This window comes from Petromyzon marinus, chromosome 8 (genome assembly GCF_048934315.1).
Source record: "Petromyzon marinus isolate PM22_M1 ecotype Great Lakes invasive population chromosome 8, UKy_Petmar_22M1.pri1.0, whole genome shotgun sequence".
Lineage (NCBI taxonomy): Eukaryota > Metazoa > Chordata > Hyperoartia > Petromyzontiformes > Petromyzontidae > Petromyzon > Petromyzon marinus.
In genome coordinates, this window is record NC_133674.1 from 19,189,108 (window position 1) to 19,216,088 (window position 26,981).

Sequence of the window (26,981 nt, forward strand, 5' to 3'; positions counted from 1 at the left end):
GTGGTCCAGATGTCTTTTGACCCCCCCACCACCATCCCCACCAATTGACCCCGACTTTTTTTTTACTTGGCATATTAATTTATGTTTTAAATAAATCTAGCTTAAAAATATTAAGTTTTAGAGAATTAAATAGGGGTCACAAGACATCTGGACCACCCTGGAGGCCGTTCATTGATTTTTGTTGGATTCCTTGCCCCCACACCTTCGGTGACGAATTGATTGGTGGATTTATTGTTCTCATTGTTAGACAATGGATGGGTGGGTAAGTGAATAGCTTGGTGGGTGGATGCATAGCCGACGGAATGGATGGTTGGGTGGGAGTCTGGAAATGTGGTGGGTGGATGGCTGGGAGTTTTGATGCAGGAAAACGTCGTTTTCCATGGTCAGGCTTGCAATGTCCATACCTCTCACAGGCCCCTGTTAACGCTATCAGACACGTTAACAGCATACAGGATCACGTGTGCATTTACAGCATGCGTCTGCAGCGGCGACCAACAGAAAAACGTTCGTTGTGATCGATGCAAGCTTAACCTTCACCTCACTTGACCTAGATGACTTGGAATAACTTGGCATCGGGTACCAACACAGTGGCTTATGTTCCAGCATTCCATGTGGCATGCACTGGCACAGCTTCCTACCTTGCTACTCTACAAGCTTAGCTGTGGCTCGGCAAGACTCCCACGAAGAGCCCAATTTCGCTAGTGGCCACGTGTGGGGGTGACCAACCTAATGCTGTTTGTGTTGACGTAGTTTGAAAATGCACGTGGGGTGTGGTGTGAGACCCATAATGATTGGACTTGGGGCGGTGGGGGTTGCAGGCTTGTATTTTAATCCAGGCCGGCTAACAATCCTTACCCGTAACGGTTTAAACTATACGTGTGGCGACGTTGGTAACGTACCACGCTGCGCCGCTCCTCCGATTGACTTAATCCCCTTTCCCCTCCCTCTTAACTTTTCTCCACCGACCGTGGCCGCCGACAAAAAGCGCACGCGGCCCTGTGGACCTTTTGAGGCCGGACGCCCATCGCTCGCGCTCCGTGCGCTTCGTGCGACGGAGTTGTCTCTCGACAAACGTTGAGGATGCCGGCGCCGCCAACTTGGAATGAGACGTGGGCCTTGGATGTCGAGTCTGTGTTCACGCAGCGGGAGCACAACATCGTGGCGGCATACCTCGTCACCGCCGGTGGGACACTCGCACGCGCCCGTTTTGTTAGATCGTCGTCGGTCACCGCATCATCGGTCGCTGCACCGCACTTTCAGATGCGCTCATGCGGGCGTCTGGAACGTTCCTCCATCTGATATTAGGAAGACACTGGAGCTATGCACTTTTTAAATCTAGATTGAAATCTCATTTCTTTAAAACTGCTTTTTGTGTTTAGTTTGTTGTCCTCCGTTTAGCACGGTCGGCACGGTACCGTGCGATAGAAGTTAAACATACATACTTTGGTGATGCATATGACCTCTGCAGCCACTATATACACTTATATTCTTGAATCGTATCCCGACCTTAAATCTTGACAGTTCGCTGCATGGTGGGTGGGCTGGACTGCCGCATGCCTCTTGCGTTCATTGTCATGCTCGCACGTTGACTCGTGCGCGTGACGAATACTCATTTTGGTTTCTTTCCCACGCCATTCACATTCGATGGAGTATATTGGCAACCACAAAAAGGGTCTGGCCGGGGGAGGCGATGGCCACGTGATCCAGTAGCCTGAACGGAGAAAGGTGCTTTTGTTTGAACGCCTGTCGAATCGGGGCGGCGAGCAGGCGAAAAAGTCAACTCGGCGCGGAGAATGTTCGCCCGGGGCCCGGAGCAATGATGTGACCACGCTCCGGTTCTGCTCCCTTAGATCAGCTCGGCCTTAACGGCGTATCTGGTGCGGTGCTATCAACACCAGCGCAAAAGGCGTGCCATGCTGTGCGTGCGTGCGTGTGCGCGCACGAGGTGTTGCCCACACCATCGTAATTGTGTGCTGGGCCGGCCTTAAGAAGTGCTTGTGCTCACCAGTTCGTAATTTTTATTTATTGTGCATTTTATAATACATGTCTTTTTGTCGATGTGCATGTACCAATATATTGTGCTTAATGGCTGGATGAATGGATGGTTGGATAAAATAAATGGATGGCTGAAATATGTTTGGCTGAATGGGTGGATGAATGGATGGATGACTGAATGGGTGAATGGCTGGATGAATGGCTTGCTGTATTGGATGCATGACTGGCTGGATGGATGGCTGGTTGCTTGGTTGGACTTGACTGACTTAATATATGCACGCATGGCTCGCTGAATGGCTGAATGGCCGAATGAATGAAGGCATCATCAGCATCGTCAGCAACGTGGTGGTGATGGGCATGTTCGCACGGTTCCGCGTGCTCCGCACGCACACGAACTATATCATCATGAACCTGGCGGTCACCGACATCGGCGTGAGCTCCGTCGGGTACCCGCTGTCCGCCGCGTCGGACCTCCACGGATCCTGGCGCTTTGGTTGGACCGGCTGCCAGGTGCGACTTTGCGTTAACGGGGTCGGGGATTATAAGGAAGAGCTCTCTGTGTTCCAAAAACCCTGAATGCACAAGCTGGGATGAGCCCGAGTAGTCCTTGGGTGGGCGATCACAGTGCGTGAAACAGCTGTCATAGGCTACGTTGTGGTCGGTGAAGGGCAGTGCGGAAAAAAATTATCTGCTTCTATGCACCCATATTAATGCACCCCGCCAACGTCAATTCACATTGCCCAGCATGGTGAAGTATGGTCAACCCGCACGACTCATGGCATAGGGTGGCCCCCTCATCCAGCAGTGGGGCGACAAAGCGGCTGTACATGTATATGCATCGACTATAAAGACATACAAAGATCCCCAGTATACCATAATATAGGGTTTTTTGGTGGGTTAGGTCGCGTAAATGTGTGTCGTTAAAAGCCTACGTGTTAAATCCCCAGTCTAGCCTTAATACTCTTGGACAAGTGTTGTTCGCGAGCATGTTTTAAAGGCTCACACCAGGTAATCATTTGAGGCTGAGTTGACCTAGGGGAGACCCAGGACCGGTTCAGATAATCGTCGCTGGTGTTGGCCGTGAGCAGGAATTTTACTCGGGTGCTCCGATCCGTAGCGCAGCGCAGCGTGCTAGCCACTGCACTACGGCTCCCCACATACACATCGGCTATGCACGCACATGCGCACACAGCATCCTCATAGAGGCCCTCTCCATGTGCAGGTGTATGCAGCTCTGAACATCTTTTTCGGGATGGCAAGTATTGGGCTTCTCACAGTCGTGGCAGTGGATCGATACTTGGTCGTCTGCAGCAAGAACCCAGGTACACCGACCACAGCTCTGTGTCTCTCCCGTTTCTTGACATGGGGTAAGCACTGAGATCCTTATGAATCCAAGTTGCACTGTGATTGTGTATCATACATGGAGAATGTAAGGCAAGCCACGGTCGTGTGATTGCGCAGGACATGCTTCTTCTATGGAGGGGGAACGGCAAAACTACACGAACTCTCTCCTGAAGCCCTATTTGTGGCTAACAGACATCGACGTTAGCGTTTAGCCCCTGGCCATACTGCAGCGATGAGCATGAAGACAATTTAATAATCTTGCGGAGCTGTGTATAAAATCGACGACGCACTGGCAAAGCATGTGGTGGAACCAGGGCTTTAATCTGTCATTGATTTTTTTTTTCGCGTGTAGCTGGTAGATTTCAGCAGCCACGTGAGAGGTTTCCTGGATGTGGTGTGCCCGGGTGCTGAAAAAAAGATGCGCTATCAGGAAGGACCATTGCCACAAAACGTTATCTATATATATTTGTTTCCCTTTAAGGCCATCCGGCGTTACCGACGAATGTGTTGAGTTCTGAGCGCTCATTCCGTTCCTCTCTCGTCTGCGCGCGCGGGGTGGGCCCCCTGTCCCGTAGTCGAGGGCCGCAGCTACACGAACCTCGTGGCGCTGGCGTGGGCCAACGCCGCCTTCTGGGCTGGGGCGCCGCTCCTCGGCTGGGCCGGGTACGCGCCCGACCCCACGGGAGCGACGTGCACCGTCAACTGGAGGCGCAACGATACGTGAGGACTCACGACGTCGGCGACTCTCTCGCCGGTCGCTTGGAGTCGTCGGCTCTGCGACGCGTTTTTCTCTTCGGCGACGAGATCCGGCGGGGGTGGGGGGGGTGTAAATAAAATGGGATCACGATGCAATTCGTCAGCAACTGATGGGGGTTTTTTTTCTCTCCCCCCCCCGCCCCCCCCACGATGCGCGCTCCCAGGTGATGTTTGACGCCTGCGATGTTCCAGCCTGCCATCGTCGTTTGGTTGGGGATGGGTGTTTTCTCGTCGGTTACAGATTTAAAAAAAAATTAAAGATTCCTCCACCGTCGTAGGCTGCGCCCCAGATGACCAAGGGAGAAAGCCTCTCACCCCTACCCAGCCAGTGTCACTGGATTCAGACACTTTTTTGGGTTTCCCTAGTGACCAACGTTCGTTCGTCAAGACGAATCGTGGACTTATACTGCAGAGGCAAAAAAAAGTTATGTATGGTGTATATATGTTGAACCTTACGTAAACCAACCATGCTAATCCGAGGTGCGGGAATGCAGACTTGGGGTAGAAACTCGAGATTCTTTCAGTTCACGTTGCTACACTGCCGAAACTGTCTGGTGACATGGTTGGCAATTTTCAAAGGTCGATTCCGCAACTTTTTGAGATTCGTTGCCAACTTTACGCTTGTCAGAGCTGGCAACACCGCTCCCCCACCACACACACACCCCCACACACACACCACACACACAACACACCACACACACACCACACACACACACACCACACACACACACAACACACACACCACACACACACCACACACACACCACACACACCCCACACACACCACAACACACACCACACACACAACACACACACACAACACACACACAACACACACCACACACACAACACACCACACACACAACACACCACACACACAACACACACCACACACACACCACCCACACAACACACCACACACACAACACACACAACACACACACCACACACACACACCACACACACAACAACACACCACACACCACACACACAACACACCACACACACACCACACACCACACACACAACACACCACACACACACAACACACCACGCACACAACAAACACACAACACACACAGCACACACACACAACACACCACACACACAACACACACACACACCACACTCAACACACACACACCACACACACCACACACACAACACACCACACACACACAACACACCACACACACAACACACACCACACACACAACACACCACACACACACCACACAGCACACCACACACACAACACACCACGCACACAACAAACACACAACACACACACCACACAACACACCACGCACACAACAAACACACCACACACACAACACACCATACACACACCACACACAACACACCACACACACACCACGCACACAACAAACACACAACACACACATCACACACACACACCACACACACAACACACCACACACACACAACACACCACGCACACAACAAACACACCACACACACACAACACACACACACCATACACACAACACACTGGGCGGCGGTGCACCCCACGGTGCTCAGCCAGTAACCTGTCCTCGTGGTAACCTGTCCTCGTGGTAACCTGTACTCGTGGTAACCCGCCCTCGTGGTAACCCGCCCTCGTGGTAACATGTACTCGTGGTAACCTGTCCTCGTGGTAACCTGTACTCGTGGTAACCTGTACTCGTGGTAACCTGTACTCGTGGTAACCTGTACTCGTGGTAACCTGTACTCGTGGTAACCCGCCCTCGTGGTAACCCGCCCTCGTGGTAACATGTACTCGTGGTAACCTGTACTCGTGGTAACCTGTACTCGTGGTAACCTGTCCTCGTGGTAACCCGCCCTCGTGGTAACCCGCCCTCGTGGTAACCCGCCCTCGTGGTAACCTGTACTCGTGGTAACATGTACTCGTGGTAACCTGTACTCGTGGTAACCTGTACTCGTGGTAACCTGTCCTCGTGGTAACCCGTACTCGTGGTAACCTGTACTCGTGGTAACCCTCACTCCATCCGGCACGCGCGTCTCCCCACCCATTGCAGCCTCCTCTTCCCAACTACTCTGCATCTACGACACTTTCGTTCGATTACACACTTCCAAGTTGCTTACACTATCCTTTAAATGCCCTGTCACCCTCCGACAAGACGCAACACCAGTGCAATTGGGATGATGATGGCGAGATGTTAACTACCTCGCCTGGTATGCAGGGGTCGTAGGTTCGACACCGACCCTGACGCCTGCTTCTGTATATTTGGAGTTGGCGTGTCTCTCTCCCCGTGGTCGCGTGGATTTTTCTCCGGGTCCTCCACGTTTACGCTCCACATTTAGAAACACGCATTTAAGAGGATTTGGCTGGTATACATTTCCACGTGATGATAAGCCACTTCGTTGAGCAATCATTTGTGGCCAGGGCGCTTCTGAAACAAGAACTATGTAGCTCAGTGGGACTTTTCCTGGTAAAATAAAAAAACAAAAATGTACGTTACGATCGTGATGATGATTATTACAGAATGCCTAGGCGAGTGCTGTGAGCGAGCTCCTGCTAAGGGTGGCCGTGTTCTCCGCGTGCGCCCAGCTCGTTTGTGTCGTACACGTTGGCGGTGATCGCGGTGAACTTTGTGCTGCCGCTGGGGGTGATGTCGTGGTGCTACCGCAAGGTGATCCTCGTCCTGCGGCACGAACAGAGGACCTCCTCGCTGGACTGGGCTGATCAGAGCGCTGTCACCAAGGTTTGTTAATCATCAGCATCGACAATCGGTATTTGTGGTATTGTCACCACCACCATCAGCAGCAAGCAGCATAACAGAAGCTGCATCAGTGGTAATAGCAGCAACACCACCGTCATCGTGGTTATTATTAGCAGCAGCAGTAGCAGCAGAAACGGCAGCTTCAACAATAAAAGCAGTCACAGCATAATCACCACGACCACCGTTATCATCACCACCATCATCATCAATCATCAGCAGCAGTAGCATCATTATCACTACCGTTATCAGCACCATCACCATCATCACCACCACCATCATCAATCATCACCAGCAGTAGCATAATTATCACCAGCATCACCACCGCCAGCATAACCACCAACAACAACAGCCGCCAATTGGCCACCGAGTGGCGGGGACGTCACGGCAGCGCTTCGTGCCAGACTAGGTGCACATTGAGGCCACGCGACGTGTCAAAGGCTTCTGCTGGCAGGCGGTCACGAGGCAGACCCGGGTGTCACGTGTTAACTTAGATGACTGACAGGTGCACCGCCACCGCCGAGATGAATGACAGATGCATCACCACCACCAAACCAAAGACAAAGATCCCCCGTGTAGCCCGTAACAGACTGTTGTGACAAGTGCTGTTAGCGGGCGCCTGTGAAGGCCGGCAAGGCAAACGAGGGGGTTGGGTGGCCAGCACCGCGCCCGGGCCGCCTTTGTCTCCCCAGTGGCGAATATTTACACGCTGCACCAGCAGCTACCCATTTGAGGTCGAGTGGACCACCAATCACCATCCAGGAACACGATGCAAAAAGTTGTCCCCGGGGTTTCGTTCGTTGATCGACGGCGGTGGCGTCGGCGCGTGGCGAGCAGATGTCGCTGGCGATGATCGGCGCCTTCGTCACCGCGTGGTCGCCCTACGCCGTCGTGTGCCTCTGGGCCTCGTTCGGGGAACCTCGTCACATCCCGCCGGCCGTAGCCATCATCGCGCCCCTCTTCGCAAAGTCGTCCACCTTCTACAACCCGCTCATCTACGTGGCCACCAACAGGCGGTGGGTGCGGTGGTGTGGCCGCTCGTCGCTACCCCCACAACCCACCCCCCCCCCGTGCCCCGCGCTCACGCAAACGCGGAGATGTCCGCGGGACAAAACGGACAGGCGCGATGCCCTTCATGGCATTAACGCACGAGGTGTTCAAACTTTAAACTATTTTTGTTTTAATTTCACCCAGGTAAGGCCCACTTAGCTATACGTAGCTCTTTTTCAGGAGCGACCTGGCCACAAATGACAGGTCGACAAAGTGGCTAACCACGTGGACATTTAGAGCAGCCACATACCCTCGACGCACGTTGGTTCTCAATGTCGAGGGAAAATCCACACGACCACGGGGAGAACATCCAAACTCCAAATATACAAGAGGCGTCAGGGTCGTGCATCGAACCCACGACTTCCTGCATACGTGGCGAGCAAGTTACCATCTCGCCACCGCGGCGCCCCGTGTTAAGACATTGGAACGCCAACTATACACTGATCGCAAGCAGTGCCGGATTACCCTAGTAGCAAAAGTAGCATATGCCCCGCGCTAAATGCTTTCAAGCTATCAATTCCGGTTCAGTGATTCTGCACTTGCTCTCTTACTATAGTACTATACCACCTTCAACTTTTATGAACGACTGGGTGTTTAAGGTTAGCGATTTGTCCTATTATCTGGCCGTATAGCAAATGAAAAAAATACAATTACTCTACTATGCAAGTTAAACATTTATGTTTTAATATTTATGTTTTTTTTTATATTTAAGGCCCCTTTATAACAACATATGCTACAGGCCCCGCACCACCTTCATCCGGCACTGATGACAAGGCATCTTCAAGTCTGCATTAACCACGCATGACTCGTGGTATAACATGCAAACAAATGGGCTCCTTGAAACTGATTGGCAGAAGCATATTTGTTTGCTCATTGCACCACGAGTGTGTGTGTGGTTAATGCTGACTTGATGATGCCTTGTCATCAGTGTCGATTTGGTGTTTGAACATCTTAACACCTCCTGTATTAATTGCCAGACTAGGGTTAAAGCCTTTTCTTATTTTAATCATCTTCATTCCGGCAAAAAGGGTCATACAGATACAAAGATCCCCCTTATAGCCTGAACAGACTTTTGGCGAAAGTGCTGTTAGCGAGTAGCACCTACGAAGGCTAACACAGCACAACAATGGGGTGGGTGGCCAGCACCCCCTTTGTCTCCCCAATGCCGATGTCTACACAATGCCCTAGGTACTCATTTAAGGCTGAGTAGACCTAGGGAAGGCCCAGGACTGGATCAGATAATCGTCACTGGTGTTGGTCATGAGCGGGAATTAAACTCGGTGGTTTGCTGAATTCGTAGCGCAGCGCGCTAACCGCTGTACCACCGCTCCCCACATGCACACACACACATTTCACACACGTACAGCAAAAACACACTACTGCTACCACCACTTTCACACAGCATAAACGACGCATCTCTCACCTCAACCAAATACTTTATTTTAACGAGGTGACGGCCCATTGAGATAACGTGACACCTCTTCAATGGGATTTGAGAAGCAACGCCCCTGAGCCGAAGAATCGGAAGCTCCCAGCTCTCCGGTTCTATTCATGGATGACCTTGTTGATGGATGTAGGCTTACGACACCTTGCGTATGTATGAGAGTTTGCGGGTGCACGTGTGTGTGTGTGTCGGTGTGTGTGTCGGTGTGTGTGTGTGGAGGGTGGTAGTGCAGCGGGTAGCGCGCTGCGCTGCGTACCCGGTGACCCGATTTCGATTCCCGCTTACGGCCAAAACCAGTGACGATCATCTGAACTGGTCCTGGGCCTCCCCTAGGTCGACTCAGCCTCAAATGAGTACTTGGTGTGGTGTGTAAACATCGCCACTGGGGAGACAAAGGCGGCCGGGCGTGGTGCTGGCCACCCACCCCCTCGTGTGCCGTGCCGACGTTCATAGGTGCTCGCAAACAGCACTTGACCCAACAGTCGTTAATTATGTACGGGAGATCTTTGTCTTTGTATATGTGTGTTGATGGGTGTGGGTGTGTGCATGTGTTGGAGGGTTAGCGCACTGCACCAAGAACCCGATGACCTTAGTATGATTCTCAGCCACGGCTTAATATCCGTGGTGAGTCATATCACTAGCACGGTCGGCTGCGTACGGTAGGAAAGAAGTTCAACATCCGTACATACGAACCAGTGCTGGGCCCCTCAACTCTCCAACCCGCCTTGGCCAGCGCGAGTGAAGTATGGTCAAACAACCCCCACGGCCGGCACGGTGGGGAGAGGCGTCCATCCAGCACTGGTTTGGTAAAAGCTAACCGACTGACTTGCGTACCGACAGCAGTATTCGCTTGTGTATTCGTGAAGAGACAAAACGGAGTACGTACAAATATACACACATACGGCCTGTTCTCCAATAACGCGGTAGTTGCTGTGTTCCTGAAGAACACCGCGTGATGGAAAAATCGCGTTATAATAAATAACAAATATTATATAGGATCAAGTACATCCCGCGATAACGCGTGAGATGCGTACGCAGGCTGAACAAAGAGGCGCGTGGGTAGCGCCTCGAAGCATCCAGCAGCATCCCGCCTCGTGTCACGTGACGCCAAGGCAGCCGTACAAACCGCGTATTCCTACTCGTGCGACGTAGTTCCGTTCACTTGATCGCGTGATATCAAATTCGTTGTATCTATTCGAAAAATGTGTTGCCTTAATACATTCATCGCGTTGTGAAAGCAGGCGTTATAGGAGAACAGTCTACATGCGGCAAGAGTGTCACACGGAACAGGGGTTCATACGCACGTTAAGAGTCATCGTGTTGACTGTTGAGCGCACGTGGACCTGGGCGGGACACGCCACACGGAGGTGGATGGCGGTGGCCAAGATGAACGTCCGCACCAACGGAGCGACCACGCATGGCTCCTCGGAGACGGGGCGATGAAATTGGCTCTCGCGATGTAGGAGCTGGGTGGGATTGTCACGTCCCACGACCGTGAGATGAAGCCTTGGGCGGGCCTCCACCAGCAGCGTAACGAGCGTGGGGCAGGCAGGGGGTGCCTTGGCCCTCCCGCTGGTGGCCAAAGCTACGAGTTGAGGCTCCCTCGACAACCACCTTGAGAGACAAATCAAATTTTGGGGCCCCCACCTGAAAGATCGACGTACCCCCCGAGCTGATAATGTAGTTACAGCCAATGGCCTCCATCCAAATGTGGACAAATCATGACTATCAATGATGACGATAATGATGATGATGTGACAACACGCTGTGCGAATCTACACGTGCGCGCGTTTACGTGTTTGTTTGCCCGCAGCTTCCGTAAAGCCATGGCGTCGCTTCTCCGCTGTCAGAACTATCAAGAGTTCACTCTGCAAGAAGCCACTAGCATCAAGACGGTATCGTGAGCACCCGCCCAGAGCGGGGAGAGAGAGACATTGACGCCGACGCTCACCGACGCCGCCGCCTCTCTCGTCCCACCGCTCCAAACGTTCGGGACGCGCGGCCTCGCAAAATCGTGGCACCGCGCGGCGTCTGTCCCGAGTAAAAATAAATCTCGCGTTGGCGAATTCAAACACGGATTGCGTCGCGAATACTTGACACACCAGCATTACGGTCCACGGCTCCTCGCTATAGATGGGAGTGAAAAAGTAGCGGTACAGGTGACGATAATCACAATGAGCATAGCAGGTTGTACCAACGTGCTTTTCGGCTTGTCACCCGACGTTTCCGCTCAACCTGCTGGGAGCTTACTCTCTGGTTCTTTCGGTAAAGTCACGTAGATAGAAAATATTATAAAAGAACACCACGTCCGTGATCAGGTGGTGACGGACGCTTGTGTCGCGACCGAAACGTCACCTGATGACGGACGCTTGTGTCGCGACCGAAACGTCGTGTTCTTCTATCTACGTGACTTTACCGAAAGAACCAGAGAGTATGTATTCCTGCAGTCACGAAAGCTTCAAATCAAGATTAGTGCTGGGAGCTTCTTCAGTTCCTGACAAAGCTCCCATCACGCGGAGCGAGACGTCGGGCATCATGCCGAACGGCGCGCGGTAACAAACCCGTGCAGCGCAACCGCGAAAAACCGACGCAGCAGAGATTATCGTCGAGTTTTAACATTCCTTTACTGGGCATGACGCAGCGCTTGCGGCCAAGGTTTGGTGGATCACGGAAGTTTTGCGAAACTCCCAAAGCCGCTGGGCTGCAAGGTGGTAGCTATGAGGTGGATGTACAGTGAGGGAAAAAAAAGTATTTGATCCCCTGCTGATTTTGTACGTTTGCCCACTGACAAAGAAATGATCAGTCTATAATTTTAATGGTAGGTTTATTTGAACAGTGAGAGACAGAATAACAACAACAAAATCCAGAAAAATGCATGTCAAACATGTTATAAATTGATTTGCATTTTAATGAGGGAAATAAGTATTTGACCCCCTCTGCAAAACATGACTTAGTACTTGGTGGTAAAACCCTTGTTGGCAATCACAGAGGTCAGACGTTTCTTGTAGTTGGCCACCAGGTTTGCACACATCTCAGGAGGGATTTTGTCCCACTCCTCTTTGCAGATCTTCTCCAAGTCATTAAGGTTTCGAGGCTGACGTTTGGCAACTCGAACCTTCAGCTCCCTCCACAGATTTTCTATGGGATTAAGGTCTGGTGACTGGCTAGGCCACTCCAGTACCTTAATGTGCTTCTTCTTGAGCCACTCCTTTGTTGCCTTGGCCGTGTGTTTTGGGTCATTGTCATGCTGAAATACCTATCCACGACCCATTTTCAATGCCCTGGCTGAGGGAAGGAGGTTCTCACCCAAGATTTGACGGTACATGGCCCCGTCCATCGTCCTTTTGATGCGGTGAAGTTGTCCTGTCCCCTTAGCAGAAAAACACCCCCAAAGCATGTTTCCACCTCCATGTTTGACGGTGGGGATGGTGTTCTTGGGGTTATAGGCAGCATTCCTCCTCCTCCAAACACGGCGAGTTGAGTTGATGCCAAAGAGCTCCATTTTGGTCTCATCTGACCACAAAACTTTCACCCAGTTGTCCTCTGAATCATTCAGATGTTCATTTGGAAACTTCAGACGGGCATGTATATGTGCTTTCTTGAGCAGGGGGACCTTGCGGGCGCTGCATGATTTCAGTCCTTCACGGCGTAGTGTGTTACCAATTGTTTTCTTGGTGACTATGGTCCCAGCTGCCTTGAGATCATTGACAAGATCTTCCCGTGTAGTTCTGGGCTGATTCATCAACGTTCTCATGATAATTGCAACTCCACGAGGTGAGATCTTGCATGGAGCCCCAGGCCGAGGGAGATTGACAGTTCTTTGTGTTTCTTCCATTTGCGAATAATCGCACTAACTGTTGTCACCTTCTCACCAAGCTGCTTGGCAATGGTCTTGTAGCCCATTCCAGCCTTGTGTAGGTCTACAATCTTGTCCCTGACATCCTTGGAGAGCTCTTTGGCCTTGGCCATGGTGGAGAGTTTGGAATCTGATTGATTGCTTCTGTGGACAGGTGTCTTTTATACAGGTAACAAGCTGAGATTAGGAGCACTCCCTTTAAGAGTGTGCTCCTAATCTCAGCTCGTTACCTGTATAAAAGACACCTGGGAGCCAGAAATCTTTCTGATTGAGAGGGGGTCAAATACTTATTTCCCTCATTAAAATGCAAATAAATTTTTGACATGCGTTTTTCTGGATTTTTTTGTTGTTATTCTGTCTCTCACTGTTCAAATAAACCTACCATTAAAATTATAGACTGATCATTTCTTTGTCAGTGGGCAAACGTACAAAATCAGCAGGGGATCAAATACTTTTTTACCTCACTGTAACTACGGTGAGTTATCTTCCCTTGTGTCTCTCTCGTTCTCCATGGCCCCTCTCCTTTCCATCTGCACGGCGCCCCGCCGAGGCCGGAGTAATTATTCCTGGCAATGCCCTCTGCTCTACGATGTGTAAGCGGGGCGCTCTCTGCCGCACCGCGCTACGAACCTGGTGCCATGCGAATTCGATTCCCGGCCACGGCTACTTTAATTCGGTGGAAAGTGGTATCGGAGAACATGTCCTCCCCCTAGGTCGACTCAGCCTTGAATGAGTCTTATCAGTAGAGGTCAGCACTGGCCCTGCGGCTCACCTTGGTTCTGCCTCCTTCCAGCGTCTGCTCGGCGTGTTCCTTGCGACAGAGCTCCGTGTCGCTCGCCGCTTGCAGGCTGTCGAAGGGGATCGGGTTGGCTTCTACCGCCGTGCCTCCGACTCCTCCACCTCCTCTTCCTCCAACACCCTCCTCCTCGTCCCGACTCCAGCGGGCCCCGCGTGCCTTCTTCATCTTGCGACCGCCGCTCTTTCCCACACCACCATCGCCTGTCGTGGACGAGACAACAACAGCAACCGACGTTCGCCACTAAGTGGCAGTGACGTCACCACGGCGCTTGTGCCAGGCTGTGTGCACGTTAAGGCCACGTGAAGTGTCGAACGCCGGCTGGCAGGAGGTCACAGCACAGACCCAGGTGCCATGGGTTGACTGACTGAGATGACTGGCCGATGCACCACACACACAAACACCGAGTGATTCACGTGGACCCCACGTCACCTTCGATGAGCACGTTTGCCTACATACGGTGCAAAAGAAGTTTAACATACATACGTCGTACAATTCGACGCAATACCCCGCACCAGATCTGGGTACAAACCAAATACCGTGACCACGTGAACATAGATGCCAATTGCAGGACTGTTCCGGTCAAACCTAGAAGGGTGGGGTTACCACCTGCCTGGGTTACCACCTGCCTGGGTTACCGCCTGGTTACTGAGCTATACAGCTCTTTTTTCAGAAGCGACCTGGTCACAAAAAATAGCTCAACGAAGTGGCTTATCATCACGTGGGAATGTATAGCAGTCAATTACTCTAAATGCGCGTTGATTCTAAATGTGGAAGGAAAAACCAGAGGACCCGGAGAGACGCACGCAAACTCCAAATATAGAAGCATCAGGGTCGGGATCGAACCCACGACCTCCTGTATACCAGGGGAGGTAGTCAACATCTCGCAACACAGACACCTTCCCACCGCCCCCCCCGCCTCTGCCGACCTCCGCTCACCCATGCGACTCTGCGCGAGGTTGACCCCCGTGCTGAGCGACCTCCGGCCGCAGCACGAGCAGCCGGGTGGCGCGCAGCGGCACGCGGCGGGAGCGCGCGCGTCCCACGTGCACGCGAAGATGCCCGCGGGCACGATGAGCAGCATGGCGCTCACGACCACCACCACGTGGATGAGCTTCTCGCGCTGCTCCATCTCGCTCGACTCCTCGCTGCCCGTCACGAACGTCACGCACTGGCCGTGCCGCGACGCCGGCGCCGCGTCGCGCACCAGCACGCACGCCTCGTACTTGGTCACGGGCCGCAGGTCGCTCAACGAGTACGTGCTCACGCCCGGCCCGATGTACACCAGCTCCTTGGTGGTCGAGTCCGCCGGGCCGTAGTGGAGAGAGAACCAGACGTCCTCGCGTTCGTCGCCGCCGTCGTCGAAGCCGCCGCCGCCGCCGATTCTGACGCAAGTCCAGGCGAGGGTGACGGCGCGCGCGCCCTGCTTGGACACGCGCAGGTCCAGGCGCGTTCTGCCCGCGGGGCCGAGGTGGCCGCGGTGGTCCGGACGCGACCTCCTCGCGGGCGGAGGTGCCGGCGGGGCCGGCGGCCCGGCCTCGCGGGGGGCCACGGCCACGGCGAGGGAGAAGCCGGCCCGCGCGTCGCCCGCGAAGCTGGAGGCGGAGCACGCGTAGAGACCCGCGTCCGACGGGAGCACGGGCGCGACGCGCAGCGTGGACAGCAGCGTCTCCTCGTCCGCCTGCACAACGGAGGCTGCGGGGAGACGGGCGGGAATGGATGTGGAGATGCGTGGAGAGATGCGCGGGTGGAGGGGAGACGGATGAACAGACAGGACGGGTGTTAACCTTCGAATTATTATTATGTGAAATGGAAAATCAACAGTGGGTGTCCTTTGGACAAACTCTCACTCGCCACTGAAATGTGGAAATTCCACCACTGGTTCCGGGCTGTTTGAGTGGAAACCAATTTGACTTTAAACCCCTGCATGTTGTATGTCAAACTTCTTTCGCGCCGTACGTAGCCAACCATGCAAACCGGAGGATGGACGGATGGGCAAAACGGGGATAGATGAACGGATATAATAAAAAAGACACTGACGGATGGTGGAGGGCGGACAAGGGCCCCGTGGACAGGACGGATGGGTGGGTGAGTGGACGATGGAGGAAAAGACACGGACGGACGCGTGGACAGGACGGGCGGATGAAGTGAGCCAGGGAACGATGGATGGATGCGGAGGAGAGGGCGTTGTGGGTATCTTTTTTTAAGAACAGCAACTGACAAACGCCTTCGTAGCCGGGCAACAGCCAACAGGTAGTGGTGGTGGGGAAGGGGCCCACGGGATCGCGCCACGTTTCAGCGTCCCCAGCGAAGTCACCAAAACAGCGCGCGCGAGCTCCCCCTATCGGCCGCGCGGAATCACCGCGCATATCACGGGCGAGGGTGTGTGGGGGGGTCTGGTGCACGCCATGTGTGTGTGGCAGTCTACTGCCCGCCGTGATCGCGGTAGCAACACGACGATGATTGTTATTGTTGTTGCAAGGCCGTAGCCATGGTGTCAACATTGGGGGGGGGGACCAAATCTTCCAGGGAGTCTGGGGGTCCCCCCCAGAAAAAAAAATCTAAATTTGAAAAAGAATTTCATGCCTAAAATAAAAAAAAGAATTCACCAACACATAGGATGGACTTTTTGTTTGTCTATTGGGATGTGTCCCCCCCCAATATATATTATAATTACGGCCTTGTGTTGTTGTGATGGTGGTGGTGAGTGAGTGTCGCGCGTGCTCGTCTTGCCGAGCCAGGCGACCGCCGTTTCATCATCATCAGCAGCAGCAGCGATCAATAGGGGGCCCCTATTGAGTGACCGCTCGGGCGCACGCACGCAGTTTGCCAGGGGGCCCGGGATTGTTTAGCTCCCAGTTACGATCAAGCCCGCCCATGCGACATTCCTGGTCCGTGGACAACGTGAATTACCTTCGCTGTCAACGTGCTTTAGAATGTGCGTGCGAGTGCTGTGAGTGTAAGTTAATATTGTTGCTCCAACCGGCATAGTCCGGGGAGGCCCTTATCCATCCAGCAGTGGACAGATCAAAAAGGGCTTTGCACGCGTACAGATAGCTGCGCGTTCAACGCAATGTCTGTGATTCTGCAGCGTCAGCGGTGCACACCCACAAACAACAAAAAACTCATCACATTGGCCAATAACACAGTCCTTAAATAATGCAAATGTATATGTACGACTACATTTGCATTGTGACCACAAGCATTGTGGTTAATGCAGACGTGATTCCTTGTAAAAGGTTTACGTTTGGTGTTTTAACATCTTAACACAGCTGTTTTGTTGCCAGAAAAAAAAACAGTGGGAAACCTATTACCTTACTCAAGAATGTCAGTGTGGAACGTGCGTGACGTCACTCCACGTCGACCAGCCCCCCTCATTAATAATCATGAACAGGTTACGTCCTCCACATGGACCCGCCCCTCGTTAATAATCATGAGCGGGTGACGTCACTCCACATCGAACAGCCCCCCTCATTAATAATCATGAACAGGTGGGGTCCTCCACATGGACACCCCCCCACCCCGCCATTAATAATTATTAGCGGCTGACGTCACTCCACATTGGGGGGGCGAGGCGCCTCCTCCCCCCTCCTCGGCGTCAACTTAGAACCCTCACTACAAAGGCAGAACCCTCACGACACGTGATCTCCGTCACGCTATTGAGACATCAAAGTAAAAAGGACGTCATTATGAACAAGGGATTATAACCTTTAAATTAAATAATTCTGTGTCACCGCGGCCTTACAAACTGCACGCGCATTGATGCAATAAATATCACGTCGCGGTCTGCTTTTCGCTTGCAAGTTTCAGATTTACTGCAATACACCTATCCTTGGACGGGCAAAAGGCTAGTCTATTATAAACGACGTTTTGGGCAATGGCTCTTATTTATATCACATATATAGGTGTGTACACAACGTGACATACACACAAACTATTAAACTAAACTATTTTTTGTTTTACCGGGTAAGCCCCACTGAGCTATATAGCTCTTTTCAGAAGCGACCTGGCCACAAATGATGGCTCAACGAAGTGGCATAACCATTGACTTTAAACGTAAATGTGGAGGGAAAAAACTGGAGGACCCGGAGAAAAATCCACGTGACCACGGGGAGAACATGCAAACTCCAAATATAATATATAAATGTGTCGTTAAACCCGCCGCCACCGGACACAGCCAATTAGTAAGGTTTGTCACGTAAACAGAACATGCCAATTCGTTACTAGTACAGCACACCGGTGTGTTGGAGAGCAAAGCCACACAATTTACAATCTGAGTACGACATTTCACCAGTAAGTACAACTAGCTTCATCAGGCGACAAATATACAGGCGTCGTCAGGGTCAGTATCGAACCCACAACCTCCTGTATACCAGGCAAGGTAGGTAAGATTTCGTCACCCTGATGATGGTGATGAGAGAGAAAGAGAGGGACACGAAAACTCCAAATATGTAGGCGTCGTCATGATCGAGATCGAACCCACGATCTCCTGTATACCAGGCAAGGTAGGTAAGATTTCGTCACCCTGATGATGATGGTGATGAGAGAGAAAGAGAGGGACACGAAAACTCCAAATATGTAGGCGTCGTCAGGATCGAGATCGAACCCACGACCTCCTGTATACCAGGCAAGGTAGGTAACATCTCCAGACCACCGTGGCGTCCCAACACGTGTACCCACCCTGCAGGCGGCGCGCGTTTGTCGTCTGGTAGCTCCAGGCCACGGTGGGCAGTGGCCTGCCCGTGGCCGTGCATCGCACCGACACCTCTCGGCCCACGGCCACGGTCGCGTTGCCCTTGTCCAGGGAGACCGAGGGCCTCGAGCACGGACTCAGGCGCAGGTCGTGGAAGAAAAGTCCCGCGCGCAGCTCGGGGCCCGCGCACGTGATGTAAGAGTTCATGAGGATGACGGGCGGTTGCGCTTTACGCACGAACTCCACCAACCCGCGCAGGCGACAGTCGCACATCCACGGGTTGTCGTGCAGAGCCAGCACGACGCTGCTGCCGCTGACGGCGCTCTCGCTACCACTGCCGGAGACGCCGCCGCCGCCACCGGCAACGCCCGCGCTACCACCGACCCCGGCCACCAGCGCGGCTTTGACGGGCCACTCGGCAAAGACGGCGCTGGAAGCCACGCTCAGCTTGTTGGAGGAGAGGTCGAGATACGCGAGGCCGCTGAGGAAGCTCAGCGCGTGCTCTGGGAGCGCGTCCAGGCGGTTGAGACGCAGGTCCAGGAGACGAAGTCGCGGCGTGTGGCGGAACGCGGTCCAGGGCAGGCTGCGCAGGCGGTTGCCGCGCAGCCGTAGCTCGCTGAGCCGGCCCAGACCCTCCAGGCCGCCGGCCTCGATGAGCGTGATGTTGTTGAAGTTGAGCCACAGCGAGTGCAGGTCCGGGGCGGAGGAGAAGGCCTGATTCGGGATCTCGGCCAGAGGGGAGTTCTCCACGCGGAGTTTGGTTACGTCCGCTGGCAGCCAGGCTGGGATGTGCCGGTCCTTGAACGCCATGCAGAGGATGCTCCTGCCCAGGGAGAAAGACAATGCCAGTGTGCTGGTGTGCGGTGTGTGGCGGTGCATAGTGCTTGGTCACCCACCCTCTCGTGCGCACTGACGGCCTTCGTAGGCGCGCTACTCGCTGACAGCACTTTCCCCAACCGTGTGTTATGGAGACCTCGACTATGATCCACGATATTCGGACTGATCTCTCTCTTTCTCTCTCCGTCTCTCTGCACGGTCCGAGGAAGAGGCAGTGCTTGGAACGGCAGTGGACTGCCCTCTACGCTTCACGTTCGTGTTGTAAGGCGGTGCTACCTAACCCGTGGCTATCTTCGTTGTCCTACTCGCATGCGAATTTTAACTCAAATCCTCCACTCACCTCTGCCCCTTTGATTTGGCTTTGCCTTTAAGTCTCCTGTTTCGCACTTTAATAAAAGTGCGAAACACACTGAAGACGACCGCTTGCATTGCGATCGAAACGTCGTAGTTTTCAGTTATGTTTTTTATTATTTTCTTTGAACCTATCTTCGTGATTTTACCGAAAGACCCAAGAATATACATAAAATGTCTTCACGCATGACAAGTCGAATGTATGAAAATGCTGTACCCAATAGATACCAAACATTTTAACGGAAGGCCATGAAGCAAATGTAATAAAAACAACCTCCTGGTTTCAACTTACACCGCAACGGTCTGGATCGCATCTTCCATTAGAACATCGCATGGAAGGATGCAGCCATCTCCTATACTGATGGACAATTGTGAATCTCCAGCCTACAGTTCGACTGCAGTCACCAACCTGATGGCCCTTAACGCCACTGTCTGCTTACATCATTCGCCAGCATTATTTCAGATTGTTTCCACGAGGCTACTCCTGAAGCCATCCACTTGCTCACCCACCGAGCTCCACAATAAACATTGCTGATTAACTCCCCACAAAAAAAGGATAAATGTAAGTCTGTGGTTATCTATTACAGCCAATGGTTGTGTGTGTGAGTGCATTGATACCGATGTGAGTCTATTTATCTCGATGTGAGTCTATGAACCTCCATGTCAGTCTACGTATGAAACAGTCGACCATCCGATCATTCGCGGGCAGCATTTCAGATATTCACCGTGAGGCTAGTCTTAAAGCCGTTCACTAAGTCTCCCACCGACCTCTGATTAGCGTGGTTGGCTACGTACGGTGCGAAAGAAGTTCGACGTACAAGTAAGCGTACATACAATGACGGTCAACCTCCCCCGGCCATACGAGTGAAAAAGTGTCCGCTGAAGTCGACGCGCGTCTCTCCGCGTCCGTGCGAGTCTCTGGGTCCCGCTGCAAGTCAATGACTCCTACAGGTGCGAGTGATGGCCTGCAACGTGTGCGCCCCACACCTGTCGGTGCCCTCGCTGGTGCAGGTGCATCCCAGCAAGCAGGTGTCGTTCGCCGCAGAACCCCCGAGGCGCCCAGCAAAGACGCCCAGCATCAGCAGCACCAGCGGCATCGTGGCGTCCTCCATGTCTCACACTTTGCTTCGTTGCCCTTGTCTTAGTGTTTCAAAATGTGCACCTCCGTGTCACGTCTCCTTCGGTCTCGCTGTGTCTCCCGCTGTCTTCCTCCGGCGCCTCTGTGTCTCGCTCCTTCTCCTCCGTCTCTCTCCCTCGCTCAAGGACGCAGCTGAGTCGCCCTCAATTCGGTAACCTCTTAATCGGCTTAAGGCCGCATTGCATACTGGTGCGTTAGGCCTAATAATATCTCTTCTCCTGCAGGTAATGACATTCGTGCTAATGCCTGATTAGCCAAAAGCTGCAGGAAGCCCGCCAGCTGTCACCAGACGGTACCCATGCAAGCAGCACAACCTTTGCAGCGCCGGGGTTTAACTTCACAGTGCTCCCCAGCTCTGGGCGAATATTTACTCCCCATGCTGTGTCGGTAATACGGGTTGTTTGACCAAGACTTTAATTTGCCGGGCACTTAGTGTTGGTGAAGCGGGGGATAGAGAGAGGGGGAGGGGAATCCAAGAATCGGTTCACATATCACGGATGGTGGTAACTTTGGCTGCGGGTATCGAACTCAGGTCACCGGGTTTATTGAGCAACTGCGCCACCATTGCTTCACCCGAATGCGGTTTATGTTCTAGGGATAGTTTGTACTGTAGTTGGTAGTGTAGATCAGTGGTTCTTGACATTTACTCCAGCCTTGCACCCCTTTGGTTCTCAATTGCTAAAAAATGTGTAATGTTTATAAAGACACATGTTTGATGAAACAAAGTAAGTTGTACTTGCGTACCCGTGCTTAATTTGCGTATCGATGATTTGCCTTCTAAAAAAAATCTGGCCATGTCTCGCACCCCCAGAAAGGGTATCTCGCACCCCCACGGGGTGCATGCTCCCCAGGTTCAGAACAACCACTGATGTAGATATTGTTTGGGTCTTTCGGTAAAGCCACGTAGATAGAAAATATTTATTTTAAAACAATAAAAATAATAACAATATCACGACGTTTTGATCGCAACACAAGCAATCGTCATTAGGTGAAAAAAGGGGGAAAGCTGCTGAGGCAGGCTGTTTATAAAGGTTTAGAGATGGGCGGGGCAGCTAATGTTAATGTAGGAGAGGTCTCCGACACCGGCAGTAGGTCTACACCAATCAGAGAGCTGTTTATAAAGGTTTAGAGATGGGCGGGGCAACTAATGTTAATGTAGGAGAGGTCTCCGTAACCTGCAGTAGGTCTACACCAATCAGAGAGCTGTTTATAAAGGTTTAGAGATGGGCGGGGCAGCTCATGTTTATGTAGGAGAGGTCTCCGACACCGGCAGTAGGTCTACACCAATCAAAGTTGTTTATAAAGGTTTAGAGATGGCAGGGCAGCTCATGTGAATGTAGGAGAGATCTCTGATACCGGCAGTAGGTCTACACCAATCAGAGAGCTGTTTATAAAGGTTTAGAGATGGGCGGGGCAGCTCGTGTTTATGTAGGAGAGGTCTCCGACACCGGCAGTAGGTCTACACCAATCAGAGAGCTGTTTATAAAGGTTTAGAGATGGGCGGGGCAGCTCATGTTTATGTAGGAGAGGTCTCTGATACCGGCAGTAGGTCTACACCAATCAGAGAGCTGTTTAAACCTTTATAAACAGCTCTCTGATTGGTGTAGACCTACTGCCGGTGTCGGAGACCTCTCCTCAATGAACATTAGTTGCCCTGCCCATCTCTAAACCTTTATAAACAGCGTGCCTCAGCAGCTTTCCCCCTTTTTTTCATCTGATGACGATTGCTTGTGTTGCGATCAAAACGTCGTGATATTGTTATTATTTTATTATTTTTAAATACAAATTTTCTATCTATGTGGCTTTACTGAAAGCCCCAAAGAATATGAATTCCTGCAGTCACGAAAGCTTTAAGTCACTAATGTAGACTCAACAGCAGCACTCTATATATGTGCCAAATGTCAGCTCTTTCTCGGCTGTGTTGAACATCACTAGAATTTACATCACTCGTGTACTCACGCCACTCACGATAGTTTATTTGTAACAGACATGGAATGTTAATTTTATTCATCACCATAATTCATCACGTGCATTTCAGGATGTTTGATAATCAAGGACAGTAATGTATGATCGAATTTATATCTTCAGCAGAAAACAAAACATAAACATCACAGAACGCCATGCCTTCTGTGGCATTTGTATGTGAGACAGCATCAGGACAAGTGGATTGTGATCGCGGCTTCATCTCTGTTGACACTCATCAGTACATCTGGGCATCATTTCCTACTGCTGACATGTATGCCTGACTGACTTGTGCTGAGCAACTATCCACCAACACTAACCGGACAGATTTGGCACTTATTAAGGACGATGAATTCACAGCCTCTAAAGAGTGCACAACGGCCATGTGCTCTTTAGGGTGCTATTATCGTTCACCAGCCTGTACTATTGTGATGATGAGCATTTCTCGTAATTTTCAGATATTGATTATTGTTGGCATGAGCAAAGCTAATGTTGCCTCACCGTGTGGGAGTGATCATGCCAGGTACATGGCTCTCAGAGGCAGACTTTGCAGCAATGAGCATTGGTGGCTATACTGTGCTGATGAGTCTTAGTACGAATGAAACCGGTCCACGGTTGTCTTTATCCCGGGCTGCCAGTCAGTCGGTTACAGTTGTTCAAATTAATGTTTATGGTGACCGAAGACAAGAGGACCTCAACGCATTCTTTCAGACACTGCTGTTTTGTTTTTCACAATTCCTTTGCTGTCTACAAATCCCTGCACAAACTCTTCTGTAGAATGCACCACTCGTGTATTTACCGCTGGTGTACGATGTTACCTTACATCGGTATGACATTAAGTGCTGACGAAGCGTGGTCACACAATAAAACACACCCTAATGCTGACATGGCATGGGGGGGGGGGGAGGACGTCATCCATTGGTAGCTTGAAAATGGATGGCATTTATTCTATACGTTCACGTCAAACAAATCTTCGCCAAATCATTTATGGTACCGGGCCCTGAACTCGAGACGTTGTTTGAGCTCCGCCATGAGTGGGGGGCTCACTCTGGCCCCCTCGGAGCCGACCCCACGCGACCCTCCCGTCGACCTAAACGAAGGGGGCTGCCCCCCAACGACCGCGGACCCGGCCAGGGCCCGGTGTCTGCACGGATGCCCCGGCAGGAACGACCGCCCCGTCACCGTTAAGGGGCGAGCGGAGACTCCCGGCAGCAGCGGCGGCTTCGGCGGCGCAGACACGGTCTCCACGCCGCCTCCGCGGGGAGTCCCCGCAGCTCCCGCATTTGCGTTGGAGTCCGGGTACGGGTCACGCACGGGGGGGGGAGACGGTTGCCCCGAGTCGGCCCGGCAGGCGAGCGCGCCGCCGCCATTGGGGCGGCGGCGCGCTCCGCGCCGGCCTCGCGCGCCCGCGTGGACGCGGCCGCCAGCTGCGCCCGCGGCAGCCGAGACAACGACGAGGCGTCGTCGCTGCGGCGCGACGCGGTTGGACTTCTTGTTGCGGCAGTAGGCGATGGTGGAGATGAGGGCGGTGAGAGCCACGAGGAAGGCGGCGAGGCCCGCCAGCACGCCGAGTGCCCGCATGGGGTTGTCGCGGTGAACGATGGAGCGCAGGGCGCTGAATTCGGCCCAGCTCTGAGGAACGAGTGCGGTCAACAGGCTTAATGTGTCTCGTTCGGTGCTTCCCAGAACGCTGTGTTGCCGAGTTGGCTTGGAGGAGAGGTCACCGGCATGAGGCACTACCACTGGAGTGCAAGGCACGCCTGCTTTTGTCCTCAACCAACTCACGGTATTTATAAGAGTCTACGGGGTGCTTCAAAAAAATGATCACACTTCCGAGAATTTGCACGAGGAATGTGCCTCCCGGCTCTGGAGACCACCTGGAGAAAAATCCGGGCATTTGTTGACAATGATGGCGAACAAGTGCAGACTCTTTAACTTTTTTAAGCCATTAACATACATGTGTTTTCATGTTACAGCGTATGATCCGTTCTTTTCCCATTAAAAACGATAGTCCCATATAAGTGTTAACAAATTTTGAAGCAACCTGTACTTTTATAGGAAAATATATTTCAAGGAATATATATGTTCATAGGAATGTTAATCCTGCGAGTTGGTTAAGGACAAGATCAGACGAGGAGATTGATGTGGCTGAGGATGCAACAGACATTCCCGGAGCAGTGTTTTGGACTCTTCCAGCTGAACTTAAGCCCCGAGTACGAGTGACAGTGGGAAATGATGGAGCAACGAGTGGCGGTGGATTTGTTTTTTTGTTTGGGTTGGATTCTGTTTGAACAGTCGCAAAAAAACACAGAATCTGATGAGCTGCGGTCGTGAATGGTGCGAACAATGCCACGATTGCCAAACTTTGTCGCGGCTCTTGGCCAATAAAATCTGCTAGGCTGACACGTGCGAGCCTGTCGCATGATGAGCCACGGCACTCGCACGGCAGCAGACAGCGAGGGATAGTCCCATATAAGTGCTTCAAAATTGGCTTGTGAACACACCGGCAGTACTCGACTTGGGTTTAGTTAACGGCCCTTTGTCAATTAACTGCTGGATGAAGGGCTCTAGAACGCCGTGTAGGCCGTGGGGGTTGTTTGGCCATACTTCACCACTCTGGTCAGCGCGGGTTCGTGAAGTGGGATGGGAGGTGGGTGGGGCCCAGAATCGGTTCAGATATCACTCGCTACGCATGTTAGCCGTGGCCGGGAAGTGAACTCAGCTCACATGGTCCAGTGCGCTAACCAATGCGCCACCGCTCCACCCAACGTATCTTGACGCCGGTGTGAAGATTATATGCGAAGCCCGTGAGGCTTACACAGCTTCTGTGTAACACGTCGAGTACGCTGCAGCAGCGTGGCCCATGTTGTCATGGGCCACGGTGTCATGGGCCACGGGTTGAAATCTGCCCAAATCGTCGTGGTATTTAATATCAGTAACTTTTTCTCACACTTGTCCACAGCATGCGGAACGGAGTGCCGTGACGCGGACGACATTTCGGCAGCTCCGTTCCTGTGGCAAAAACGAACGCGAAAAAGTGGTCACCACCGTTTATCAATTCAAATATTCCAAATTATGGTGAGACTCAGTTAGCTCGGTGGTCACAGCAATTAGCCGACACCGCTCAGAGCCTGGGTTCCAATCCGGGTGCCGGCCACCCACACATCCACCACCACCACCCAGTAGGATTAATAAGTAATCGATAGGACATTCAGTGGTAGTTCTGTGATGTCACCTTCCGCGGATCGTTATTTTAACGCGGGGTGATGTGAGACTGCCCTCTGCGAGAGGTCCACAAAGGGAATGTTTTCATCTCAGGACTAGTCGCCGTTGAGCTCGAGTGAAATGCATTTAGACAAAAGACGACAAAAGTATTTTTACGTAACCCCCCCCCCCCCCACAACTTTGATCCTGCGCATAGTAGGACAACACGTCGTTGCATGGGGCAGCTCTCTACAGGAGACATTCTCGAACGCTCACAGATCCAGCCCTAATCTCCAGCGCAGCCTGTTCTCTCTTTCAGAATACAGAGCAATGCTCTTAAAACAAACAGCTGCATTAGTGATTGGAGTTGCTGGATACTGAATGAGGAGGCTTATACGCAACACCAATCCTCTTTGTGATTATGTTTTGTTTACCCAGGAGGAAAGCCTCAACTGAGGTCACAATACTTTTTTTCAGTTTATTTTTAAGAAGGTTCCCGTTTTGAATGCCTGGCCCAATCCGTATGTTTTTGACGAGTTAATCGAGGGGGCGGGTGGGTGACGCTATGGTTGTTGGGTCTGTATATAGAAAGCCGGCGACCCGAGTTGGATTCCTGGTCACGGCAGACCTCATTGGTGAGTGATATCCGATTCGGAGCCGGACCCTCTCCATCACCAATTCGCACCGATAAGCGCGGTGATGCATGGTCCAACCACGTGATGACTGACGCAGCGCTGAGAAGCCTTCATCCAGCAGTGGATTGACAAAGAGGGGTGTAACATTGTCGTAATATATGTATATTCATAGCGTAAGA

At 52.3% G+C, this 26,981-nt stretch overlaps 3 protein-coding genes across 3 annotated transcripts in view; 1 reads left to right on the forward strand and 2 right to left on the reverse strand.

Moving 5' to 3' along the window:
• Nucleotides 1–88: 88 nt before the first annotated feature.
• On the forward strand, nt 89–11,404 carry LOC116940342 (visual pigment-like receptor peropsin). Its single transcript, XM_032950079.2, has 7 exons — nt 89–1,183; nt 2,315–2,505; nt 3,218–3,317; nt 3,915–4,059; nt 6,668–6,821; nt 7,674–7,852; nt 11,144–11,404. Exons 1-7 carry the CDS (start codon nt 1,081–1,083, stop codon nt 11,232–11,234), a joined length of 963 nt encoding a protein of 320 aa, XP_032805970.1. The 5' UTR covers nt 89–1,080; the 3' UTR covers nt 11,235–11,404.
• Nucleotides 7,872–21,770, reverse strand: LOC116940341 (leucine-rich repeat, immunoglobulin-like domain and transmembrane domain-containing protein 2). Its single transcript, XM_032950078.2, has 5 exons — nt 20,851–21,770; nt 18,663–19,498; nt 14,922–15,677; nt 13,959–14,185; nt 7,872–10,944 (listed from the first exon to the last, which is right to left on the reverse strand). Exons 1-5 carry the CDS (start codon nt 20,973–20,975, stop codon nt 10,810–10,812), a joined length of 2,079 nt encoding a protein of 692 aa, XP_032805969.2. The 5' UTR covers nt 20,976–21,770; the 3' UTR covers nt 7,872–10,809.
• Nucleotides 21,771–22,956: 1,186 nt separating this feature from the next.
• The window catches only part of LOC116940343 (cadherin-related family member 1-like), a 35,880-nt gene continuing 31,855 nt past the window's right edge, over nt 22,957–26,981 (reverse strand). The window contains exon 17 of the mRNA XM_076065739.1: nt 22,957–24,595. Coding sequence (XP_075921854.1) covers nt 23,945–24,595 — 651 coding nt within the window. The 3' untranslated portion in view covers nt 22,957–23,944. The remainder of the gene's footprint in view (nt 24,596–26,981) is intronic.